Raw genomic sequence first — 20,081 nt, forward strand, 5'->3', positions numbered from 1 at the left:
CCCCTCAGGTAAAAATCCCTGGTCTGATTTTCATTTGCCCTCAGCAATTTGTTTGCTTTTGTGTTTACTTTGGCTCTACAAATCCCACTCAACCAAGCTCAAACAGTGGGGAAGAAATTGCAATTCATCCTACACCATATTTAATCAGGCCATAGCGCTAAAAAAAACTCAGTACTGTTTGATAATTACAACATCGCTGAGGACCTGCGTTCGATCCCGGCCCTGGTTCACTGTCTGCGTGGAGTTTGCACATTCTCCCCGTGTCTGAATGGGTTTCACCCCCACAACCCAAAGGTGTGCACGTTAGGTGGGTGGGCTGAACTAAATTGACCCTTAATTGGAAAAAATAATTGGGTACACTAAATTAATTTTAAAAAAGATAATTCAACACATAGGAATATTGAAAAGACAGCATTTAATTCTTCAGATAAAATATCAAAGCAGCCCGAATATAAAGTAACAACCAGTGCAGAGAAGCCATCCGTTTTCCTGCTGCCTGTTAATTTTTGGGGCCAGGTGACTCTCCATGTAACTAAAGTTGACATTTCACCCAAAGATCACCAACCCTCCAACATTTGTGCTTCTCCAACTCTAGCCTCTTCAGCATCTCAGATTTTAATTGCCAGCTGAAGACACCAAACTGCTTAAAACCAATCTCTTTGATCAAGATTTTAGTAAATATCTATGTGGCTTGGTGTCAGATTTTGTTTTCTAATGCTCCTGTGAAGCCCCTTGGGGCATTACACTATGTTAATGTGCGATATATACGCTAGAAAGGGATCTAGCGGAGGAGGGGGGGGGGGGGGGGGGGTTAACTGGGTTGCTGCTGCTAAGGAGAAGGGGGAGCTGTTATGGGGTGGGGTGGTCGAGGCGGGAGGGCGCCGTCGGGGGGATATACGGGTACGTGGGAACCGGGTGAGGAGCTGGGTTAAAAAAGGGAATGGCTAGTCGACAAGGGGGGGTGGGGGGGTTAAAGAGCCCCCCAACCCGACTGATCACGTGGAACGTGAGAGGGCTGAACGGGCCGATTAAAAGGGCACGGGTACTCGCACACCTAAAGAAATTAAAGGCAGATGTGGTTATGTTGCAGGAGACTCATCTGAAACTGATAGACCAGGTCAGACTACGTAAAGGATGGGTGGGGCAGGTGTTTCATTCGGGTTTAGATGCGAAGAACAGGGGGGTGGCTATCTTAGTGGGGAAACGGGTACTGTTTGAGGCAAAGACTATAGTGGCGGATAGTGGGGGTAGATACGTGATGGTGAGTGGCAGATTGCAAGGGGAGGCGGTGGTTCTGGTGAACGTATATGCCCCGAACTGGGATGATGCAAATTTTATGAGGCGTATGTTGGGACGTATCCCGGACCTGGAGGCGGGAAAGTTGGTAATGGGGGGAGACTTCAATACGGTGCTTGATCCAGGGCTAGACAGATCGAGATCCAGGGCCGGGAAGAGGCCGGCAGCGGCCAGGGTGCTCAAGGACTTCATGGAGCAGATGGGAGGGGTAGACTCCTGGAGATTTAGTAGGCCTAGGAGTAAGGAGTTCTCGTTTTTCTCCTATGTCCACAAAGTATACTCACGGATAGACTTTTTTGTCTTGGGAAGGGCACTGATTCCGAAGGTGACAGGGACGGAATATACGGCCATAGCTATTTCGGACCACGCTCCACACTGGGTGGACCTGGAGGTAGGAGAGGAAAAAGAACAGCACCCAATCTGGAGAATGGATATGGGACTATTGGCGGATGAGGGGGTATGTTTAAGGGTGAGGGGGTGTATTGAAAGGTACTTGGAGCTTAATGACAATGGGGAGGTTCAGGTGGGAGTGGTCTGGGAGGCGTTGAAGGCGGTGGTTAGAGGGGAACTGATATCCATAAGGGCACATAAAGGAAAGCAGGAGGGTAAAGAAAGGGAGCGATTGCTGAAAGAACTTTTGAGGGTGGATAGGCAATATGCGGAGGCACCGGAGGAGGGACTGTACAGGGAAAGACAAAGGCTACACGTAGAATTTGACCTGCTGACTACGGGTAAGGCAGAGGCACAGTGGAGGAGGGCACAGGGTGTACAGTATGAGTATGGAGAGAAGGCGAGTCGGTTACTGGCCCACCAACTGAGGAAGAGGGGAGCAGCGAGGGAGATAGGTGGGGTGAGAGATGAGGAGGGAGAGATGGAACGGGAGGCGGAGAGAGTGAACGGGGTGTTCAAGGCATTTTATGAAAGGTTATATAAGGCTCAGCCCCCGGAAGGGAAGGAGAGAATGATGTGTTTCTTGGATCAGCTGGAATTCCCTAAGGTGGAGGAGCAGGAGAGGGCGGGACTGGGAGCACAGATTGAGATGGAGGAGGTGGTGAAAGGGATTGGGAGCATGCAGGCGGGGAAGGCCCCCGGACCGGACGGATTCCCGGTGGAATTTTATAAGAAATATATGGACCTACTGACCCGCTTTTGACGAGAACCTTTAATGAGGCCAGGGAAAGGGGGGAGCTGCCCCCGACTATGTCGGAGGCGACGATATCGCTCCTTTTGAAGAAAGAAAAAGACCCGCTGCAATGCGGGTCCTATAGGCCCATTTCCCTTTTAAATGTAGATGCTAAGATCCTGGCCAAGGTGATGGCGACGAGGATAGAGGACTGCGTCCCGGGGGTGGTCCACGAGGACCAAACCGGGTTCGTGAAGGGGAGACAGCTGAACACGAACATACGGAGGTTGCTAGGGGTAATGATGATGCCCCCGCCAGAGGGGGAGGCGGAGATAGTGGTGGCGATGGACGCCGAGAAAGCATTCGACAGAGTGGAGTGGGATTATCTGTGGGAGGTGCTGAGGAGATTTGGTTTTGGAGAAGGGTATATTGGATGGGTACAGCTGCTGTATAGGGCCCCGGTGGCGAGTGTGGTCACGAACAGAAAGAGGTCTGATTATTTCCGTCTTCACAGAGGGACGAGGCAGGGGTGCCCCCTGTCTCCGTTACTGTTTGCATTGGCGATTGAACCCCTGGCCATAGCACTGAGGGGCTCCGGGAAGTGCTTAGGGGAGGAGAAGAACACCGGGTATCTTTGTATGCAGACGATTTATTGCTGTATGTTGCGGACCCAGTGGAGGGGATGCCTGAGATAATGCAGACACTTAGGGAGTTTGGGGAATTTTCGGGGTACAAATTGAATATGGGGAAAAGTGAGTTGTTTGTGGTGCATCCGGGGGAGCAGAGCAGGGGACTAGATGACTTACCGCTGAGGAAGGTAACAAGAGATTTCCGGTACTTAGGGATTCAGATAGCCAGGAATTGGGGAACCCTACACCGGCTTAATTTAACACGATTGGTGGAACAGATGGAGGAGGATTTTAAGAGATTGGGACATGGTCTCCCTGTCACTGGTGGGTAGGGTGCAGGCGGTTAAAATGGTAGTCCTCCCAAGATTCCTCGGGATAGGGGGGGGCTGGCACTACCGAGCCTAAGTGAATATTACTGGGCCGCCAATATCTCAATGGTGTGTAAGTGGATGTGAGAAGGGGAGGGAGCGGCTTGGAAGTGATTGGAGATGGCATCCTGCAAGGGGACCAGCCTACAAGCAATGGTGACGGCGCCGTTGCCGTTCTCCCCGAAGAAATACACCACAAGTCCAGTGGTGGTGGCAACACTAAAAATTTGGGGGCAGTGGAGACGGCATAGGGGAAGGACGGGAGCCTCGGTGCGGTCCCCGATAAGAAATAACCATAGGTTTGTCCTGGGGAGAATGGATGGGGGATTTGGAGCATGGCAAAGAGCTGGGGTAGTGCAACTGAGAGATCTGTTCGTAGAGGGGACGTTTGCGAGTCTGGGAGCGCTGACGGAAAAATATGGGTTGCCCCAAGGGAATGCATTTCGGTACATGCAACTGAGGGCTTTTGCGAGGCAACAGGTGAGGGAATTCCCGCAGCTCCCGACACAGGGGGTTCAGGATAGAGTGATCTCAGAGACATGGGTGGGGGATGGTAGGGTGTCGGATATATACAGGGAAATGAGGGACGAGGGGGAGGTCATGGTGGATGAGCTGAAGGGGAAATGGGAAGAAGAGCTGGGGGAAGAGATTGAGGAGGGGCTGTGGGCTGATGCCCTACGTAGGGTAAACTCGTTGTCCTCGTGCGCCAGGCTAAGCCTGATACAATTCAAGGTTCTACACAGGGCGCATATGACCGGAGCACGGCTCAGTAAATTTTTCGGAGTAGAGGATAGGTGTGGGAGGTGCTCGAGAAGCCCAGCAAACCACACCCACATGTTTTGGTCATGTCCGGCACTGCAGGGGTTCTGGGTGGGGGTGGCAAAGGTGCTTTCGAAGGTGGTGGGGGTCCGGGTCGAGCCGAGCTGGGGGTTGGCTATATTCGGGGTTGCAGAAGAGCCAGGAGTGCAGGAGGCGAAAGAGGCTGATGTTTTGGCCTTTGCGTCCCTAGTAGCCCGGCGGAGGATATTGCTCATGTGGAAGGAAGCCAAACCCCCGGGCGTGGAGATCTGGATAAATGACATGGCAGGGTTTATAAAACTAGAACGGATAAAGTTCGCACTAAGGGGTTCAGCTCAAGGGTTCACCAGACGGTGGCAACCGTTCATTGACTACCTCACAGAACGATAGAGGGAATGGGAAGGCAAGAGCAGCAACCCAGGGGGGGGGGCCAGGCGGATCCTCAGGGATGTCTCTGTATATGTATAGATATTTGTATTAGGTTATGCATATTGGATTGTTGGATTGTATTTTTGAAGAGTTATTATTTTTTTGATAAGGCAGTTGCCACTTAGTTTTTTGTTTATATATTATTTATTTATTTGTTAAAAACTGGCCACTGTTATTTATACTGTTTTATTGTTGTTAAAAAGGAAAACCTTTGTATTGCTATGTTTGGCCAAAAAATTTGAATAAAATATATATATTTTTTAAATGTGCGATATAAATGCAAGTTGTTGTAGGAATGGACTATATCAGAGTCAGAGTTGTAGATGTCTACAGCACAGAAAAGGCCCTTCGGCCCATCATGTCTGCACCAGTCAAAAACAATCGCCTAAGTATTCAAATCCCATTTTCCATTGGCCCATGGCCTTGGCATCGCAAGTGCACACCTAAATACTTCTTAAATGTTAAGAGGATCTCTGCCTCCACCACCCTTTCAGGCAGCAAATTCCTAATTCCCACCACCCTCAGGGTAAAAATGTTTTTCCTCACATCCCCTCTAAACTTCTTGCCTTAAATCTATGCCCCCTGGTCATTGATCCCTCCACCAAGGGGAAAAGTTTCTTCATGTCTATTCTATCTGTGCCCATCAATTTTATACATTGCAATCATGTCCCTCCTCAGTCTCCTCTGCTCCAAGGAAAACAACCTCAGTCTATCCAATCTCTCTTCATAGCCAAAATCACCACGCCAGGCCCATGTGAAGGACACAATAGATTAGTTTCTACAGTTACAGCATTTCCAGCCAATTTTCCTCGCAGGTTATTTAAACTGCTTTGCAATAATTTATTTACTGTCTGTCTCAAATTTCCACATCATTTCTAGGGCACAGAGATCGATGACCATCTGCTTAGTGAGAAAACTAGTCTGCTTGCTGCAAATATGTTGCATTTTAATATCAAATTTAAATAAAAACAACGTAAATAATGAGTTTGTATAATTTATTTTGAACTAATTTACAATGAAAAAGACCATGAGCACACTAGGATATTTTCATACATTAGCTGATAGAGTCGTGTGAATTATAACAATTACCCAACATGGTCAACTAAGGGCTACCGTCAAATAGTTTAGCGAATTGGATGAAAATCCTCCAGAATCTCTGCATATGTCTTTTTTTCTGAAAAGAGACAAATAAGAAAATCAATCATACTCAAAAATTTAAAAGAACCAATCATTTCATCGTGCTATGATCGATAAGCAGACTCAAAAGTACAAGTTGCGGTTGTTGGGACTGGATGCCTCAAGAGTTTCAACATTGGCCAGGAAGAGAGGTAGTTAACCATAGCCACACATGGCCAGAGACATCTCTCCACATCAGGGAGAGATGGGGGTTCCCCACAAGTGTGGGGCAAGGGAAGGATGGCAGCCTCCATGAACCACCACAGCTGGTAAAGGGATTGAACCCATGCTGCTGTATCATTATGCATCTCACTCCAACCAGCTAGCTAACTGACCCGCACAGCCTGGAAATGAATGCTTCATACATTTGCATATATTCCTCTGTCTACTATTTGACGGAGACATTAACCTTCAACACATTACCAACATAAAACAAGTTAACTGTAGTAGTGGGCAAAGAGGTGTCACAAGAATCAGCAGTAATTTAAAAAATAATTTCCCTTTCACTGCAAGGCATAGTCCAAATCCAACCTAGATTGATTAGAGTGAAGGCTTCTTTTCTTTACTAGCTGTAAAAGTCCATAGTGAAACAAATATTCATCTGTTTTAATCTAATTCCTGCAACTGGCACTCTCACGTAGGTTACATGCCCAAGATAAAAAAAATAGAATTGCGTAGATGTAGCGGAGGGTAATCTTGAAGGTGGGCTTTGACACATTGGGATGTACTTTCCACAAGCTGTGCCTTTACAAACTAACACAATCATAAAGCTTTCTGTTTTTTCTTAAAGCACAGATGCCAGCCCATTTTCATTGAAAAATGAAATGAGAGGATGAGAGAAGTTTAGTACGAACAGATTGCAAGTGCATACAGAAACAGCATGTTATACTGGGCAGAGTGAAAAGTGCTCCAACAGTGCACTAATGGATCATGTCTACTCTCTCAGTTATTCTTTTGAACTCTCCAGTACAGAGCATCAAATAGGTAATTTTATTCAAGTGAAACTGGACTGAAACAAGGCTAACTCACTTCACACAGGTCACAATACACAGCAAATTTCAGCCATTTAGGCTGACTGAGGAGCAAGAGGGAAGGAGGCTACCAAAGCCCATTGTAGCATCCCCAGATAAAGGCCAGTAATTTGTTGCAACCTGCAAGCACAGACCCAGAGCCAAGAATGGCTGGGAGACTCATGATCATACACTAATGTGATGACAGTGGTGATTTAGGGAGTTCTGAAGCAGCACCTATGTGCAAAGGGTGTCATTCACTTAATTCTCAATAGTGAAACATGTCCAAAAGATGAATTTTAGAGAGAAAAACCATTGCATATTCTGAAAAATATATTTCACTCCGAAATGTCATTAATGGATCTGAACAGATGAGGAATGCTGGGTCAGCTCTAATGAAAAATTATCAGCATCCCACATACATTTGCAATGATCACCTCTCCAGGTATATGTTTTCTATTCTTTCATGTGATGTGGGCGCCGCTGGCTGGGTCAGCATTTATTGCCCATACCCATTTATCTTAAGTGCATTTCAGAGGGTATCTTAAGGGTCAACCACATTGTTATGGATCTGGATTCACATGTAGAGCAGACCAGGTGGCAGAATTCCTTCCCTAAAAGAACATTAGTTAACCAGATAGTTTTTTTCCATCAATCGATTCATGGTCATCATTAGACTTTTAATTCCAGATTTTTATTGAATTCAAATTTCACCATCTGCCACGGTGGGATTCGAACCCGGGTCGGTAGTCCATTGGCAATACCACCACACCACCACCTCCCCATTAAATACATCTGTAACTATTTATTATTCATATCATTTTATTCATTACTTTCAAATCATGGCATATTTTTAACAATATTGCAAAGCAAATTCTGTTTTTAAATGCCCAACCTTCCTATTCTAAATACAGAACTAACCTTTGAACTTAGTTGAGCTGCCATCTGAGCAGTCTAACCAAAACCCTGTGGCTGGTTTAGCACAGGGCTAAATAGCTGGCTTTTAAAGCAGACCAAGGCAGGCCAGCAGCGCGCGTTCAATTTCCGTACCAGCCTCTTCGAACAGGCGCCGGTATGCGTAGACTAGGGGCTTTTCACAGTAACTTCATTTGAAGCCTACTTGTGGCAATAAGCGATTTTCATTTCATTTTTCATTCCAATGAATGATGCTCCTCATGGCAATACTGCTCGCTGTACCATTAGCACGGTGTAAAAACTTTCCGGGGATTCTGGGTTCAAGTTTAAAAATATATATTTCTGGCTTTTCTTTTTATGTAAATCCAGAATTCTACAGAGATAAATTTAAGAAGCATCTTAAAGTTGGTTTGAGTGTTGCCACATTTTGTGCATGGAAGGAGAGAGTGGACAATTTATTCTTGGAGGGGTGGTTTGCCAGCCTGGAGGAGCTGAAGGAGAAATTTGGGCCGTTAGACTCGGACATTTTAGGTACACCCAGGTACGGAGTTTTATTAGGTTTTTTTTACGGCTTTACCGGTGCACCATCATCTTTATTGGAGCGCATTCTCTCCTGTTCGGGGTCGGAAGAGCTCAGTACGTCCGACATAAATGTGTGAATAGAGGAGGAAGAGTTGAGTTGCTGGAAGGGGTGAAAGCGATATAGGTGCAGAAGTTGGGGCCAAAACTGGAGAAGGGGGGTGTGGAGTGAGGCGCTGCAGAGGGTGAATGCTACGTTGTTGCATGTGTGACTGAGCCTCATTCAGCTAAAGGTAGTGTTTCGAACACACACACACACACACACACACACACACACACACACGTGTGTTTTGGCCCGGTTCTAAATTGGAGGTCCTTTTTACACACCATGTCAGCGATCCTAAATATTGAGATAGAACCCTTCCCCCGGTGGTTATTTGAGGGTTTTGGATGTGACAGAGCTGTGGATGGGTGTGGGGCGGATGTCCTGGCCTTCGGCTCGTTGGCGACGCGGAGGCTGATTCTGTTGGAGTGGTGGTTGGTAGCACCACCAAGCGCTTTGGTATGGTTAGGGGGTTTGATGGATTTTTTGCATCTCAAGAAGTTCAAATACACCGTGATAGGGTCGGTTAAGGGCATTTTTGGAGACGCCGACCGTTTATATTGTATTTCAGAGAATTGGTCACTATTAGCTGTTAGGGATGGGAGCTTGGGAGGGGGGGGGGGGAAAGAGTGTTCTTACTTTTTTCTGTTTTGTGTTTGTTGTTATTGGTAGGTTGTTGGGGGGGGATTTGTATGGGGTTGGTGTTTTATTAAAGGTATTTGTACATTTTGTAATTGTTAAAAACTTGATAAAAGCTTTTCCAAAAATAAAATTGGTTTGAATGTAGCTGGGCCATTGAGCTTAAGAAGATAATCCCCAGTCTATGCTGACCTCAGCCAAGACAGCAGCCAGTATATTACAAATTACCTCATTTCCCTTTGGAGGGAAAATTTAGCAAAATTTTCCAACAAGACATTTTTCTACAATGAATAAATATAAGTTAAGCTACTCATCCAGCGTTACTATCATGAGAGAGAGGTTAATGTTTATTGGGAAATTCAAACACCTACAGATCAACTTAAAGAACTATGTCACAAAGGGTTCATGTTTTTAAACAAAGCAGACATTCCTGTTAAAAAACACAAAGAATTCTCCCCGTGTCTGCATGGGTCTCATTCTCACAGCCCAAAGATGTGCAGGGTAGATGGATTGAGCACGCTAAATTGCCCATTAATTGTAAAAATTATTTAAAAAAAACACAAAGAAAGCACTGGTAATTTAACACTATAGTTTATCAAGACTTGGGAGAGTACAAATCCAGTTCTTTAATTTCCTAATTCTACCGAAGAGTTCACTTATACAAAATCATGAGGGTACATTCACTTCTCTTTCTGGAACCAAACCAAGTATGCTACAACTCTCTGGAATTAACTTTGATTTCTCCTCAGCCTTCCAGTTATTCTTGAACGAGATTTTTCATGGTTATTCCTTCATTAGATTTTGACTAAGCAACCTTTTACTTTCTTCATAACCTCAGCTCAAGCTTGGGCCTCACTGCATTCGTGCTTAATTATTTATAAGTCAGGAATATGCATGTTCCTAATGCTTACGACCCTCCTTGCCTTGGCTTTGGACAGACAGGCTGCTTTCTCCCAGCTCCTGGCAAACTCTCTCTGCATGTTCCAAGTTTCAACTAAGCTGGCTGCTGACTGCCTTTCACTACGAGGTACCTGTCGATTGCTAGCTCCCAATTAGGCGAATCTTCTAGTCTCTTTTCCTCTCTTGAACTCTGCCTTCAAGCTGAGCGCAAGCTCCCACCTACATTCTGCGCAGTGAATAATAAGGTTAGTATTTTCCCTGCTTAGGTTGCAATCCTGGCTAACATTTATTTCTTGCTCTCTTGATTCTAAGTGAGCTGTAAACTGCACAAGGCCAAAGCTGCAACTGTCTGTTATATCGCTCGGTTTATTATCAATCATTCACAATGGCAACTTGTCCATCGAGCTGCACTACGCTTGGTGTTCAAAAAACTTAACGATGAGGCAGAGAGGCAGCAGAGAAGGAAAGAAAAGTAAGCACCACTTACACTAGAGATTCCACTACCTTGTGGGATATATTCCCCCCCCCCCCCCCCCCCCCCCATGCTCTAATATAAAAAGCAGTCAACCCTCTTTCAGTAAAACAATTATGGCTGGTCCAGTTAAGTTTCTGGTCAATGGTAACTGCCTGGATGTTGATAATGGGGGATTTGGCAATGCTACGGCCGTTGAATGTTAACGGATGATGGTTAGATTCTCTCTTGTTGGAGATGGTCATTGTCTGGCACTTGTCAGGTGCAAATCCTACTTGTCACATGTAAGCCCAAGCCGAGATACCAGCACAGATCATATGATCCCTCTCAATTACCCTAAATTTATTCATAACAACCTCACTGTAACACCAGCAACCCCTGCTGGAAATATAGATCTCTTCATCATCACAGACTAAGTTTACCTGAAATGTAGTTCACTAATCTGCAGATCTTTCTACATCAGCTCTGTATTCCTTCATTATAATCATGTGTATGACAACAAAATGCCTTATTGGAGGTAGTTCATCACCTACCTAAACAATAACATCCCTTAAAACCCTATATATTTTTTACTTCTTCAGTTTGCATTCAATTAATGGATACCTTTTTCAGGAAAGTTATCTGGATGATGCCGAATATATTCCGTCATCTCTTGGTCTAATTTGGCAGTCTTGTAATTTTCTACTTTGGTGAGATAATAGCCAAGAAACCAGCCAACAGTAACATAAAGCAGCTGCCTGTGCACACCTGTAAGCAAAGCAAGGGGTCACATATTGTTTAATGGAATAAAGTGACAAAACATAAAATTATCGCCACCCGTTTTTATTTGACAGGCATTCATATTAAAATAACAATGGATTCTTTGGTACAGGTCTACCAAATGCATCACGCGTGTGTGGATTTCACTTGTAAACCCAAACTGCTCAACCTGAGGTTTCATTCACATTTTTACCTAGCATTGTAATAGCCTCGTTAACCCTTGGTATTCACAATATGTTAGTCCATTTCATCATCCGTTAACTCCAATTATTCACCTCAAAGATTGCTAAGAGCATGAGCCTTCGTTCTTTAGAAAACAGGGTCATGAATCCCCTCCCTTCAGTACTTCTCAGAATGACATTTACTGTTTTTTCCTCTGCTTTCTGGGGTTCAATGGTCACAGTTTTTTGGTCGCCACACTATGCGAAGGAAGTGATTCTCACTAGAGAACGTGCAGAGGAGATTCACCAGGATGGCACCTGGGCTGGAGCACTTCAGCTATCGAGAGACTGGTTAAGATGCAATTGTTTTCCTTAGAGCAAAGAAGGGGGGGGGGGGGGGTAGATATAGATAGGGTAGATAGGAAGGAACATTTCCTCTTATAGGAGGGTTCATAGATTTAAGGTTAGGGGCTGGAAATTTAGAGGGGATTTGAGGAATAACATTTTCACCTAGGGGGTGGCGGGAATCTGGAACTCGCTGCCTGAAAGGATGGTAGAGATGGGAACCCTCACAACATTTTAGAAGTGTTTAGATGGACACTTGAAACACTGTCCTCCGTTTCTCTTCACAAAAGGCATAATAGTCACGGGGATAAGGCAGGGAAATGGCTCCAAGTGATAATGCTCATTTGGAGGGCCAGTGCGGACACGATGGGCCGAATTGCCGCCTTTCGCGCCGTAACAGTTCTGTGTTCAAAATAAAATAGTTGTTCTGAAGGGCAAGTAGGGGTGGGCAATAAATGCTGACCTAACCCCCAGGGACACCCACATCCCGTAATTGAGTTTTTTAAAACTGGTTTGGTCTAAAATAAGGGGGGGGGGGGGGGGCAGCAAGTGAATAACCCGCTCCAGCCCAGCTCCCAGTGTATGTGAGGGGGTTACTCGGCCGGGCCCGCAGCCCCCGGGGGGGGGGGGGGTTACTGGGCCGGAGCCCTCGGTGTGTGTGTGTGGGGAGTTACTGGGCCGGGCCCGCAGCCCCCGGTGTGTGTGTGGGGGGAGTTACTGGGCCGGGCCCGCAGCCCCCGGTGTGTGTGTGGGGGGAGTTACTGGGCCGGGCCCGCAGCCCCCGGTGTGTGTGTGGGGGGAGTTACTGGGCCGAGCCCGCAGCCCCCGGTGTGTGTGGGGGGAGTTACTGGGCCGGGCCCGCAGCCCCCGGTGTGTGTGGGGGGAGTTACTGGGCCGGGCCCGCAGCCCCCGGTGTGTGTGTGGGGGAGTTACTGGGCCGGGCCCGCAGCCCCCGGTGTGTGTGTGGGGGGAGTTACTGGGCCGGGCCCGCAGCCCCCGGTGTGTGTGTGGGGGAGTTACTGGGCCGGGCCCGCAGCCCCCCGGGGGGGGGGGGGGGGGTTACTGGGCCTGAGCCCCCGGTGTGTGTGGGGGAGTTACTGGGCCGGGCCCGCAGCCCCCGGTGTGTGTGTGGGGGAGTTACTGGGCCGGGCCCGCAGCCCCCGGTGTGTGTGTGGGGGGAGTTACTGGGCCGGGCCCGCAGCCCCCGGTGTGTGTGTGGGGGAGTTACTGGGCCGGGCCCGCAGCCCCCCGGGGGGGGGGGGGGGGGGTTACTGGGCCTGAGCCCCCGGTGTGTGTGGAGGGAGTTACTGGGCCGGGCCCGCAGCCCCCGGTGTGTGTGTGGGGGGAGTTACTGGGCCGGGCCCGCAGCCCCGGCCTTTCCTGATCCTCACTCACCGGCGGTGAGCGCCGGCCGCCGCTTCACGCCGTTCTGCATCACTGCCGTGGTCCAGCCCATAAACCCGAACCACACGCTGTTCCGATTGACGATCCCCGGTGGCGGCAGCACCTTCGCCCTGTCCGGCAGGAGCCCCATTTCCACAGCGGTCACCAAGGGCACGGCCCGCCCCTCACCGCAGCCGCTCCGGGTGGACACCCGCGCCTCGCAACAACCGTTCCGGCCCCTCCTCAGCACACCAGCCGCCTGCTGTCCCCAAACACACTCATTCCCCTTCTCTCAGACAGGAAAACCCCAACTCCAGTCAGCATAGCGAATTCACACATGGATCTTGTTTAGAAATCAGAACAGAATTGGCCTCAGTACTTATTCAGGGGAGTTAGGTTGGGGGGAAGAGGGAATCACTCCAGGTTCCTGCTCTTGATCACCATCCAGTGATCACTGTTGGAAAGTGCTGCCTCCCAAGATTGAATACCCCACTGTCACAGGGAGGAATGTTTGCAAGGGACATGGGTTGCCAGAAACCAGGAGAGGTACAGAGGAAATTCAGGAATCCACAGAGTAAATTGAATGGAATATGACTTATTTTCACCTCTAACTGGTTTGGGGGTTTTCAGAAAGAAGGATACAATAGTGATCTATTGTAAACATTTGTTTTCTTCCTTGTCTAAAAGGGTACTTAGTTCGGAGCTTTCCTTGGGTTGTCACCTTACGTGACGGAGAGGCTTGAACATTCCGTTGATCCTGTGAGCAATGCACGGGGGTCGTAAAATGCTGGCAGGGTCGCCCATACCGGTAAGGTCAGAAGGGAGGAACCAGACAAAGCACAATCGAAAACAAGGTGTCAGTGGAGGATTAGGCGGAAGATATTCGTATTAACAGCTGCGATGTGGATGAAGGCTGCAGCAGTGGGGAGATCCCAAATCGTTGAGGTTCCCTTGCCACTAGAACTGGACTTACTCTCTGTAAAGGACCTTGGGCGAGATTCTCCACTCCCGCGCCGGTTGGGAGAATCGCCTGGGCCGCCAAAATTTCCCGGGACGCCGGTCCGACGCCCTCCCGCAATTCTCCCAAGCGGCGGTAACGGTCCGGTCGAGTTCCGCCGGAGACACCCAAAATGACGATTCTCCGGCACCCCCACTAGTCTCAGGCCCGGATGTGCCGAGCGGCCAGGCCAAAACGGCGGGTTCCCCCCAGCGCCGTCCACACCTGGTCGCTGCCGTCGGGAACAGCGCGCGAATGCTGGGGGGGCGGCCTGCGGGGTGGCGAGGGGGGATCCTGCACCGGGGGGTACCTCAAATGTGTGGTGGCCCGCGACCGGTGCCCACCGATCGTCGGGCCGTCCTCTCTGAAGGAGGACCTCCTTCCTTCCGCGGCCCCGCAAGATCCGTCCGCCATCTTCTTGCGGGGCGGACTTAGCGAGGACGGCAACCACGCATGCACGGGTTGGCGACGGCCAACCCGCGCATGCACGGATGACGCCAGTTATGCGGCGTCGGCCACGTCATCTATGCGGCGCCGCCTTTACGCGGGCGACAAGGCCTGGCGCGTGTAGATGACGGCCCCCGATCCTAGCCCATTGTCAGGGCCTGAATCGGCCGGGATCGGGGCCGTTTCGCGTCGTCGTGAACCTCAACGGCGTTCACGACGGCGCGGGAGTGGAGAATCCTGCCCCTTGTGTCTGCTGATACGCAACGGCATACCCACGTTAAAAGATCTACCTAGAGGAAACCAACACCCACCCCCACACAGACACACAGAGTTTCTTAGATGGACAATCATACTCGTTAGCAAGTGATCGCCAAAGACTCAGTTTTCAGCGAGCAATTCATTAAAAACATTTTTTGCAAATTTTTTTTTAAGAGTACCCAATCATTATTTTTTTCCAATTAAGGGGCAATTTAGCGCGGTCAATCCACCTAACCTGCACAACTTTGGGTTCTGGAGGTGAAACCCTGGCAGACACGGGGAGAATGTGCAAACTCCACACGGAAGGTGACCCGGGATTTGAACCCAGTCTTCAGCGCTGTAGGCAGCAGTAAATAACCACTGTGCCACGTTCTAAGGGAGCGATTCATGATAATTATCTATTTCATATTTTTGTCGGTCAATTTATCAAATGAAACATGTCAAATTGCATATATATGTTGTTTAACTGATAGTTTGAGCACTTTGGTAAAAACAGAAGGCTAGAGAATCTGAAAAAGTCCGAGTTTGGCAAATCCATTCTTTCCAACATATGCACAGTTTGATTTGTCATGAGCACTCCCACATAAGAAATTGCTGTCATCATAAAGGTTTATGGTAGTGATAATTCAGAATTGCAAGTGGGGAATTAGGGGAGTGCAGAAGCAGAGAAGGACTCCTTTACGACAGTCCACAAATAAAGATGCTGGATACTTGATAATTGAAATGTGCTATTCTCGCATTCCGAGCATCCATTCTATCGAAAAACAATTGAATATACCTGGGCCTACTTTCCCCTTATATATGCAGGAGCTTACATAGCTGTTTAAGTAATTTAACTGCTACTTTCTATGACCATTATTTCTGATGCTCCATTATACAACCCACTGATCTCACAGTTTCATGCAGCTTTGAAAAGGTTGTAGTGAAATCATAAAGGAGGCAACTTTTTCCTAAACGTCTTGGTAATTCAGTTAACCCCCAAATATCAGTATCAACTTTAATTAGAAGACAAATGAATAATCAGAAGTAAAATGATCTGAGGACTTCCGGTGACGGCGGGCGGGAGGCAGCCGCTCACTGGAGGGCTCCCGTTCGGGAACGGAATTTTTGAGGTCTTAACGTCCGATCCCAGGGGCAACGGAGGCTGCAAAAGCAGTAAGAAAGCACAGTGAGGTGAAATGTCCAAGTTGGGGAACAAAACAGCTGTGAGAAAAGTGGTTCATGAAAATCTGCCGGGGAGTGGAAAGGTCAGCGCGGGGACAGCAAGGAAAGTGGCGGCTGGGGCACCAGGAGAGGCCGCGTTGCTCACGGCAGAAGAAATGACCAAGGTGATGGCTGTGGAACTTGGAAAAACAATTCACAAAGCACATGGAAGCGATGAAGAAGGAGATGGGGGCGGTATTGAAAGTGCTGGTGGAGGAGGCGTTTGTCCCGGTGAGGGCGGCGGTATCGAGCGTAGTGGCGGAGGTGCAGGAGCAAGGTGAGACACTGAAGGAAGTGGAAGAGGCATTATCGCAGCACAGTGATCGACTCACCTTGATGGGGAAGGAGCTGCGGAAGGTGATAAGAGACCAACAAGGGTCTGCGAGGCAAAATGGAAGACCTGGAAAACAGATGCAGGCGACAGAATCTGAGAATTGTGGGTCTGCCCGAAGGGGTGGAAGGCCCGAGGCCGACGGAGTATTTTGCCACGATGTTGGCGGAGCTATTGGGGGAGGGGGACGATCCCTCCCGATATGAACTGGATCGGGTTCATCGGTCGTGGAGGCCTATACCAAAGGCGAGTGAGCCGCCAAAAGTAGTGACTCTGTGTTTCTGTAGGTACAGCGTGAAGGATAAGGTCCTGTGCTGGGCAAAGCAGAAGTGGGTGGTGCAGTGGGCTGGAGCTGGTATACACATATACCAGGACTTTACGGTGGAGCTGGCGAGGAGACTGGCTGCCTTCAGCTGGGTGAAGAAGGCACTGTACATCAGCAAGGGGCAGTGCGGCATAGTATATCCAGCTAAGTTGAGGGTGACCTACAAATCCAAGGACATTTGGGACAGCGGAAGAGTTTGCGAAGGCAGAAAGACTGTGGCAGAATTGAGAAATGGTTGTGTACTGATGTAGCCTCATGTAAATTTATTTTTTCACTGCGTGTTGGTGTATGTACTAAATGAGCCAACATTGTATGTATTTGGACAAGGGAAGAGATGGGACTTTCATTTGCAATGATGGTTCTTTGGGGCTTGGGTGTGTATGCGGGGGTTGGGTGCTGAAGGGGATTTCTTGGTTTTCCTGGGACCGGGCAAGGGGAAGGAGACCCGGGCGGGGGCCTCCACGCTGGCTGGTTTAAGCCAGCCAGTGAACGGGAACGAGGTGGGGGGAGGGGCTGCGGCCATTGGAGCCTGGTAGAACAGATTCCGGTGAGTCTTGCCAGGGTGAAAAGTTGGGGGAAGGAACCGAGGTTGGGGGGAGGAGTTTACAAAAGGAAGTGGAGGGGAGAAGTCTGGGAGTGGGGGCGGGGGGGGGGTGTCTACAATTCATGGATGTCATTCACGGTACTCTTTCGGGGATTGGATGGCAATGAATATTAGGGGGAGGGGTTGGGGGTTGGACTGTATATGTCAATGGTGACCATAGGCAATTCCTGATTCCTTTTTCTTTCTTCCCTCACCTTGGGTTTGTTTTATTTGATGCTTATATTGTCAGGTGGGCCGTTGTTTGGGGTGGTGGGAGGATGGGATCGTTGTTGTTAATAAGGGGATTGACATTGTATTCATTACCGTTTACTGCTTGTTGGTGGGGTGTAAACTCTGAAGAAAATGTGAAAATGGAGAATAAAAATATTTAAAAAAAAAAAAGAAGTAAAATGATCTAAGGTCTCTTTTTTGGTGGTCTCGAACTATGGGCAAGGCTGCATTTATTACTCGCCCTTTCTTGGCCTGGGGTTTGGTGGTGGTGGATCTTCTCGTTGATCTGTTAATAGTCCTTGTGATGATAGTGCTCCTATTATGGTGTTAGGTGAAGAATTTCAGGATTTTGACCCAACGACAATGGCGTAATGGCATTTTCTGATTTGAGTCAGGATTTCACTTCTCAGATAACTTTGAGGTGACAATGATCCTGTGACTTTGCTGCTAAGAGGTACAACAGCAGCACTGCTCATAGGGTGTTGCTGCCAATGTAAGATTTGGAATTTGCTGCAGTGCATCTAGCATACAGTATATACAGATATCATAATGTACCAATCACGGAAGGAACAATTATTGAGCTCAGTACCAGTTGCTGATGAATACTCTTTACTCCTGAATGGAGTTGAACTTCTTTAATGTTGTGAGTGTGTCTATTGTAATGAATGGAGGATTTTAGGAATATTGGCTTCTAAATATTGGGACAATTTAAGGGTTAAAAATCTGGGGTTAGTGTGTTTGACTGCAATGGTCATGTTTTTTAAAAAAAGGAATTCTGTCTTGTTTGGGTGGGTTTAGCAGCCAGAAGGTGAAATTGAGAAAGGAATGTATTTTTCAGTCCGGGCTAATGGACTGTGGTTTCACTCAGAGTCCCTGTGGAGTTAATGTGCTTTTGTAGCCTGCAGAGATTTTTTTTAAAAATCAGCTTGGGGAGATGGGTTCGTTGCTGGGTGGAGCCCAGGAAATGCAGAGAGGCAGTGAGTTGTTGGGAGCAGCTTTTGGAGAGAGAGGAGCTGACTTCTGATCTGCCTGACCCTGAGTCCACAATTCTCTCTCAGTAGGATAGTTATAAAACAGTTAGGACATGTAAAGCAGAGCAGTCTTGTCTGGGGCCCAAGAAGTAGGTGAACCAGTGTTTTGAAGATATTCAGCCAGAGTCTGAAGGGATTCTAACAGGAGCCAAATTTATTTTATAAAGCAAGTATTACTCTATGCCATGCTAATTTTAAGATTAATTGACAGTTGTATGCTTCTTGTTGTTTAATGAAAAATTGAGTAGTAATGTTTAAGGGGTAATTGTAAGATGTTCTTTCTGGGTGTGATGTTAAAGAGTTTAATATTGTATTCATAAAGTTTTGTTTTAAAAATACCAAATCCCTATTTCTTTGTGTAATCACTCCTGGAGCGAATCATTCTTTCCGCAGTCTTACAAATAAATTAAAATATTGAGGTTTTGGTCCAGTTTTAGGCAGCATGGTAGGACAGTGGTTAGCACTGTGGCTTCACAGCACCACGGTCCCAGGTTCGATACCCGGCTTGGATCACTGTCTGTGCGGAGTCTGCACGTTCTCCCCGTGTCTGCCTGGGTTTCCTCCGGGTGCTCCTTTTTCCTCCCACAAATCCCGAAAGACGTGCTGTTAGGTAATTTGGACATTCTGAATTCTCCCTCCATGTACCTGAACATGCGCCAGAATATGGTGACTAGGGGCTTTTCACAGTAACGTCCTTGCAGTGTTAATGTAAGCCTAGTGACAATAAAGATTATTATCCTAGCCACTGTTGGGATCGTAATGCTTTCCAGTCCAATGATGAGTTTATTGCCACATTTCATATTTGTGCCTTAAAGATGGTTGAGCAGGGGCAGTAGGTGAATCACTGGTCACTCTGCTCTGTATCGTGGCCGTGATGTTTTGTTAGTGCTACTACTCAAAGTTTTTAATAGTTTAGTTGGCAATGCTGATTCCATTGAAGGCCAGAGGGAGCATTGTTTTTGCTAGAGTGTTATTATTATGCATCTTCTTATTTAAATCCATTGTTGATCAATTAATAAGTGCTGTGACGTTAGTAGTTGTTGTTACTTATATATATTTGTATTTAACTCCGTTAGTTCTGATTCTTTTCAGTTACTTTTATTTTGACATTTAACTAGCTGCTGCTGTTTTCGAGTCCATACCACATTTTAAACTTCATTATTTTTATATATTAAAGATGATTAACTTTCACAACACGTTTCAACTACCTTTTTTTTGTGGTCAAGTTACCGCTTCAACTTGGAAATCATTCATGCTGCAGGCTGGCATAGAGTGCTTCATTGTTAGAGGAATTGTGAATGGAGCTGAAGATGTGCAATTAGCTGCAAATTGGCCTGTCCTAACTTCATGAAGCAAGTGAAGATAGTTGGTCAGAGGACATCAAAAGGAGTATATTCAAAAAGTGACATTTTAAAAGTACTTAATGCGGTGGCATGGTGGCGCAGTAAGCGCTGCTGCCTCACGGCGCTGAGGACCCGGGTTCGATCCCGGCCCTGGGTCACTTTCCATGTGGAGTTTGTACATTCGCCCCATCTCTGCGTGGGTCTCATCCCCACAACCCCTAGATGTGCAGGGGTAGGTGGATTGGTCATGCTAAATTGCCCTTAATTGGAATTTTTTTTTAAAAGTACTTAATTGACTGTAAAGTTC

At 47.5% G+C, this 20,081-nt stretch overlaps 1 protein-coding gene across 1 annotated transcript; it reads right to left on the reverse strand.

Moving 5' to 3' along the window:
• Positions 1-5,621: 5,621 nt before the first annotated feature.
• Positions 5,622-13,447, reverse strand: ndufc2 (NADH:ubiquinone oxidoreductase subunit C2). Its single transcript, XM_072477151.1, has 3 exons — positions 13,038-13,447; positions 10,981-11,124; positions 5,622-5,817 (listed from the first exon to the last, which is right to left on the reverse strand). The coding sequence occupies exons 1-3, from the start codon at positions 13,174-13,176 to the stop codon at positions 5,768-5,770; spliced, it is 333 nt and encodes a 110-aa protein (XP_072333252.1). The 5' UTR covers positions 13,177-13,447; the 3' UTR covers positions 5,622-5,767.
• Between the last annotated feature and the right edge of the window lie 6,634 nt (positions 13,448-20,081).

Source organism: Scyliorhinus torazame, chromosome 15, assembly GCF_047496885.1.
Source record: "Scyliorhinus torazame isolate Kashiwa2021f chromosome 15, sScyTor2.1, whole genome shotgun sequence".
NCBI lineage: Eukaryota > Metazoa > Chordata > Chondrichthyes > Carcharhiniformes > Scyliorhinidae > Scyliorhinus > Scyliorhinus torazame.